General features: G+C 34.7%; 1 protein-coding gene across 5 annotated transcripts in view; it reads left to right on the top strand.

Annotated features, from left to right (window-relative positions):
• The first annotated feature begins 611 nt into the window (after window positions 1-611).
• Window positions 612-6,033, top strand: part of LOC111384054 (ubiquitin receptor RAD23c-like) — an 8,472-nt gene continuing 3,050 nt past the window's right edge. For 4 of the 5 annotated variants that reach the window (XM_023008271.1, XM_023008267.1, XM_023008270.1 and 1 more), the window contains exons 1-6: window positions 612-796; window positions 2,598-2,759; window positions 3,415-3,468; window positions 4,393-4,463; window positions 4,604-4,663; window positions 4,771-4,942. In XM_023008271.1, the coding sequence (XP_022864039.1) occupies window positions 731-796; window positions 2,598-2,759; window positions 3,415-3,468; window positions 4,393-4,463; window positions 4,604-4,663; window positions 4,771-4,942 (585 nt within the window). In that variant the 5' untranslated portion in view covers window positions 612-730. The remainder of the gene's footprint in view (window positions 797-2,597; window positions 2,760-3,414; window positions 3,469-4,392; window positions 4,464-4,603; window positions 4,664-4,770; window positions 4,943-6,033) is intronic. The other variant, XM_023008268.1, reaches the window with a different exon arrangement.

The raw sequence follows: 6,033 nt of genomic DNA, 5'->3' as shown, positions 1-6,033 counted from the left end.
CATAGCCTAGTGGTGCAAAGGATAGGAGTGATGTTATCTCATGCCTTGCTGGCAGTCGAAGTGTGAGGGTTCAATTTCTGAGACATAGAATTGGATTTCTTATAGGCATAGTGTATAAGCAGCTCTTGTTCCCTGATCTGTTGGGGCACATTCCGCGATTTACTTCCCTCACAAAGTTCTAAGAGTGGGGCAGTGGGCCTTTAAAGTTGAGGTTCAACTTTATTTTTTATTTTTTTTATTTTTAGGATAAATATGACACAAAAACCCGCTTCTCGGTCCCTACGCTTCCTCCCTTGTATTTGAGTCGCACGCACTTTCCAACACCAAATTTATAATCACGTATTACCACGCCCAACAAATCGCGTATAAACTCACCAAGATATTTACGTTGTCAAGGACACAAAATGGGGCCTTTAAAGTTGAGGTTCAACTTTATTTTTTATTTTTTTTATTTTTAGGATAAATATGACACAAAAACCCGCTTCTCGGTCCCTACGCTTCCTCCCTTGTATTTGAGTCGCACGCACTTTCCAACACCAAATTTATAATCACGTATTACCACGCCCAACAAATCGCGTATAAACTCACCAAGATATTTACGTTGTCAAGGACACAAAATAATCAGCTCAACTTTTACATTTCTTTACCTTTTCTTAGTTTTCTATAGCCTTCTTCTCCTCTTCTGTGTTGCTTTTCATCTCACCGATCCAATAAAATTAAATAAAGAAAAATGAAGATTTTTGTGAAGACTCTCAAGGGTACCCATTTCGAAATTGAAGTGAAACCTGAAGACACGGTTTGATTTTTTATTTTTTTCCTGATATGAATTTGTGTTGATTCGTAATTATGGTGATTCTTTTTATGTTAATGATGAGATTTTCTTAATATTTCTTCAATGATTATTTATTGGTTTTCTTGAATTTTGGTTTTTGTATGTCTGATGTTGGTGGGTAGTTTTGTTTACATGTTATTAAATGGAATTTGGACTTCAAAAATTTAGTGTAGTTACTGAGGTGATGAATTTTATTGTTTCGGGGGGTTTGCTGTGCATCTCAGTGCTACAAATAACTATCTGAGTAATTCTACTAATTAGTACGAATTAAGGTTCAGTGAACAAAGCTAGCATTATAGTTTCGGTTACTTAATCATTAATGTGAATTCGATTGGATTATACAATTTAGTTCATGCATGCTCTGGTGTTGAATGTCATAGACAAAATATAAAGTTGATGAAAGGCGCCTAAGTAGCCTACTTGGTTTGGTGCTGCACCAGTCTTGTGTTAGGAGAATGGCTCCTAAGGGATGGGTAATCTGAGTGCTGGCGAGGCAATCCACTGATTCTTAGCTTGTGTTGTGCTAGATGTCTTTAGGTTGCATTTTTTATCAATGGTAGATGAAGATGGTTGAGGCTGGCCACTGTATTTGATGACAGTAAAAGATGCATGTGGTTGCAGTTGAAGAGGATAATTTGGGTAATGTGTAAGGACACGATTAGGTGGGGTGGAGGTGGAAGGAGACATGGTTAATAATTGGTGACGATGGCAATGAAAATGCAAAAGGTAAAAGTAAGAAGATGGAAATGGTAGTAAAAGAAGGAGCAACAGCAACCAATATTTTTCTTGTAGATTAGGGTTTTCTAGATGCATAGCTTCTATTTCTTTTCTTTATTTTTGTGCAGTTCAATACAAAACCTAAATGCTTGCTTGACCAAGACTCAAATCAAAGTAAACTCATTAGGATGTATGCAGAGTATCATTTGAATGATCAGATATAGTTATTAATTTTTTGAATGCGGAATATAATTTATATTTCTGTTATCTTTACCAGATAATATGATATCCTTGCAGACACAAATAGTTTTTATTTTGGTGCCTTTGAGCTCCTAATCTTGCTCTTGCCTTTCTAACTTAGAACTTGTCACTTTGCATATCATGTTCAGTTGTCTAGCTGCTGTTTTTATTAAGCAATGGCTCAATGAAAGATGGATCAAATCTTGAGAACTACTTTCTTGAGTTTATTATTTTATAAAAGAAATTGCTTAGTTGTCCTATGGCAGAAAAATCTACTTTTTGTTCAAAGTTATGTTTTGTATATGACAAATGCTTGTCGGAATGCTTGTATGTTTCAAGACGAGGTTAAAATTGATGCCCATAACATGTAGTTGGGGAATGTAAAGTGTAAAGTTAGCTGAAGCTAGTTGTAGCACCGGTAGACTTGTCAAATGATGCATCAAAAGAAGATAAGAGGACATGATTCTCTTGCATGGCATGCATGTTTGGGGCATGTGGTACACATATAGGAAAGTCTATTTAAAGGAATCTCCTTCTGTAGTTCATGGAATGGTGCTCGTTTTGAATTTAGGAGATGGACTAATTAGGAATATTTATTCTCTGGAGGAATGCATTTTTATGTAAAAAATGTAAGGAACATTTGAAGTATTATAATATTTTGATTGTGGTCAGTATTTCCTTGTTTCTGAATTGGCTGCAAATTGTTTCTATAATTCTTTTGTTGTCCTCAAACAGTTACTCTCTTTTTTTCTTTTTTCCCACTCAAATTATGGGTTAATTTGTTGAAATAATTAGTTTTATTCTGCAGGTCATTGATGTGAAAAAAACCATCGAAAGTTCTCAGGGATCTGATATTTATCCTGCTGCACAACTGATGCTTATCCATCAGGGAAAAGTTCTGAAAGATGGAACAACACTGGGAGAAAATAATGTTGCTGAGAACAGTTTTGTTGTTGTCATGCCAACAAAAGTAAAAATTGTTCTGTTGCTAGTTACTGAATGTTCTAGAGGACCTACTATATTTGCCATTCAAAGTATTGACTTGCATCTAGATTTGTTTCCATAGGCTTGAATTTCTGTCTACATGTTTTACAAGTCTCTGTTGGACTTGGCCCTATATATTTTAGCCTGAACATATTTTAGCAGCAATATTTGTTTTCAGAAATAACTCCTCAATAGATTCTTTGACTTATACCATTAAAGACACATACTTTAGCATAAATTAAAGGCCCGTGCTTCATTGAAGTTGGTGCATATTATATCTGAATCGAGAAGTCTATTCAATGCGAAATTTGTTCAATTAAATTACAGCATTTTGTAAATGGTTTCAGCTATAATATCTCATGTTTACCACTGTTTGATCAAAATAGGCATTGAAATGATTTCAGATTTATAATTTAATTTCAGCAATTAATACTATTTTAGCATGAAAATATCTATCGCCAAGAAAAAATAAAATATAATAAAATAAAATTATCGATTCAGATGAAAAGATCTCAAAAAGCATAAAAACTTAAATACAAAATTTTCTGTTCTCGTTGCTTTTGGTGCTTTTTTGTGCTCCATTGTAGAGTGTTTACTGTTTTTTCATAATTTCGTTAATCTTTTTGCCTGAAATGTTCTAGAGTAAGAGCTCATCAGGTGAAGGTTCAACCACATCAACTGCACCTGCTGTGAAGGTAATATCATGTCATATTTAATAATTTCTTGTTATTTGTTCACAGTCTTTTATTGCTGTTTTATAAATTGGATTACCATTCTTGTGATATACCATCCTGTGATCTGATAGAATATTGTTTCTTGGTGCATTTGACATCTTAGTGGATCTAAGTGGCACTTATATCTCTAGAGTGCAGAAGGTTCTAGCATCCATTTCCCTAACATATTCTGTAGCTTCCAGCAAAAATGTCTTGAAATATTCAGAACCATATGTGTATTAATTTCTGTATTGAGGGACAGCAATTAAATTTGTAGCTGTTTTCTTCAAAGTTTGGTAGTTGTGTGAAGACTTTCTTCCTGAGAATGCCATTTAAAGTATATATTCATTTCCCAGCAGTGGCGCAAAACATTCTTATGAGCTTTACAATTTTTTATTATGGTATATGCATGCTCCAGCACATCTGTAAAAGTGTGCAACAACGGACAGTTCACCATCATATTTCTATAGAAAGTCTATTAGATTAATTTTTTACCATGGAAATACAATTACTACTGTTCATTGTCTGTAATTACTTTATTGGCTGAGTGTGGCATCTAAATTTCCATAGGTAATTGGTGTATTTAATGCAGACAGGTGTAATGGCAGTAAGTGAAACTAATGCTAGAGTTTGCCTTTTGTAGAGTTAATGCTCTTTGCTGATTTTTGCCCAAGATTGTTCAAAAAAATTGATAATCTCATCTCAGAGAGTTATTGGTTGATGCTTATTCAATCACTGATGATATCCCTCATTAGTCGACAATGAGAATTTTATTCTACAAGACTAAACACGTTTTATTTTACCCTCTTAAAAGAGAAATATCTAAGAGAATTTAATTTTTTATACCTAATCACGTTACAGGAATTGGTGTTAATTCAGGTGTGTCTGAAAGTGTTTTCCTTGTAGGTACAACCAAAAAGTGCTGCACCTCCTACTTCAGCTCCAACATCAACAGCACCTCAAGCTCCTGCTGCGGCGTGAGTTTTAGTTTACATATCTTAATAATGTGCACTCGGGTGTCTAAATACACTAAGCTCTGTCCCTTTTAACTCTTTGTCGGTGTATGGAATAATTGTTTATTTAATTTATTTCCCCACATTATTTTTCAACCTTTCAGACCTGCACCTGTACCCGCTCCTGCATCCTCTCCTATTCCTGTGCCTGCTGCTGGTGGCGTGTGAGCATCCCCTAAAAGAGATTTGATGTGCCTGATTTTCTATCATGCAATGATCATAAGTAGTTTGGTGATTCTTTTATCAATATTTTATGGTTCTCGTGTGATAGGTCGGATGTCTATGGCCATGCAGCTTCCAATTTAGTTGCTGGTAACAACCTTGAGGGTACGATCCAGCAGATTCTTGATATGGGTGGAGGAACTTGGGATCGAGATACAGTTGTCCGAGCTCTTCGAGCTGCTTTCAACAACCCGGAGAGAGCTGTTGAATATTTATATTCAGTGAGTGTCAACTTTCTATATATAAGTTAATTTCCTTTATTCCTTTGGAAACTTTTATGTATTCGGCACTTAGATCTTCTATAATTGTTTTGATGTTCTCAAGAATTTCACTAGCAAGTGGGTTACACAACTGAACTCAGCATTCGAATGACAGCATTACACTATTTGAGAAGTAAATCTTCATATTTTGTGAAAGAGGTGGATGCAGAAATATCTGTAATGTCATAGGGTAGTAGCGAATGAAGGTCAACATGGGATAAAATTATTAATTTGAGAATAATTGCTCTTAGAATTTCTGATTTATTTTGTAGTTCAGAATTGATGAATCACATATTATGTAACGGTTGTTAGAAAGAAATAATATAATAAATTATCATAAGTTGCATAAATTTCAATTTTACTTACAAGTTGAAAATGATGAATCAATGATTGTTTTCAACTTTATAAAATGGGTCAGGTGAAAATTAAATGGACTGTGAGATAGTCAAGTTACTCTTACAGGCATTTATAACTAGTTTATTTCATAGTTTATATGCAGTAAACAGCTTATGTTGGGAGAAAGTTTGTGATGTTTGATGTAATCACTTAGATGCCAAAAGTTCTGCCCAAAGTTCAATGAATGGTCAATTACAGTAACATAATTTAACATGCTGTTACATTTTTTGAACTTTTTCTTTTTAATTCTTTTCCATGTTATGAGTAGGGTCCTTAACATTTTCTTTTGGATAGTAGTCTGTTCTCTACACTAGATATCTTAAAGGTGGAGACAGGAACCTCTGATGCATCGTTTTGTGTGTGGTTCTTATGGTTGATAAAAAAAAGTTATGGAGGCAGAGTGGGATACCACATCTAGTCATCAATATTTATCATTTACCAGAGCTTAGTTATTACAGCATAGGGTGATAGAGGGGGAGAGTTTGGCCTAAATGCCTTTTTTGCATGTGTACGACCGAGTACATTAGCTTGAAAAGTGGTTAAAATAACGTCATTCACTGGAATTTGATGTGAAAACTTTTATTAATGACTTAGGATAAGTTCTTCCAATCCGAAATCCCCCCCCCCCCCCCCCCCCCCCCACAAAAAAAAAAAAA

The sequence above is a fragment of the Olea europaea genome, unplaced genomic scaffold, assembly GCF_002742605.1.
Source record: "Olea europaea var. sylvestris unplaced genomic scaffold, O_europaea_v1 scaffold2829, whole genome shotgun sequence".
NCBI classification, from domain to species: domain Eukaryota; kingdom Viridiplantae; phylum Streptophyta; class Magnoliopsida; order Lamiales; family Oleaceae; genus Olea; species Olea europaea.
Note: the sequence above shows the minus strand (reverse complement) of the source record. Positions and strands in the feature narration are given on the sequence as shown.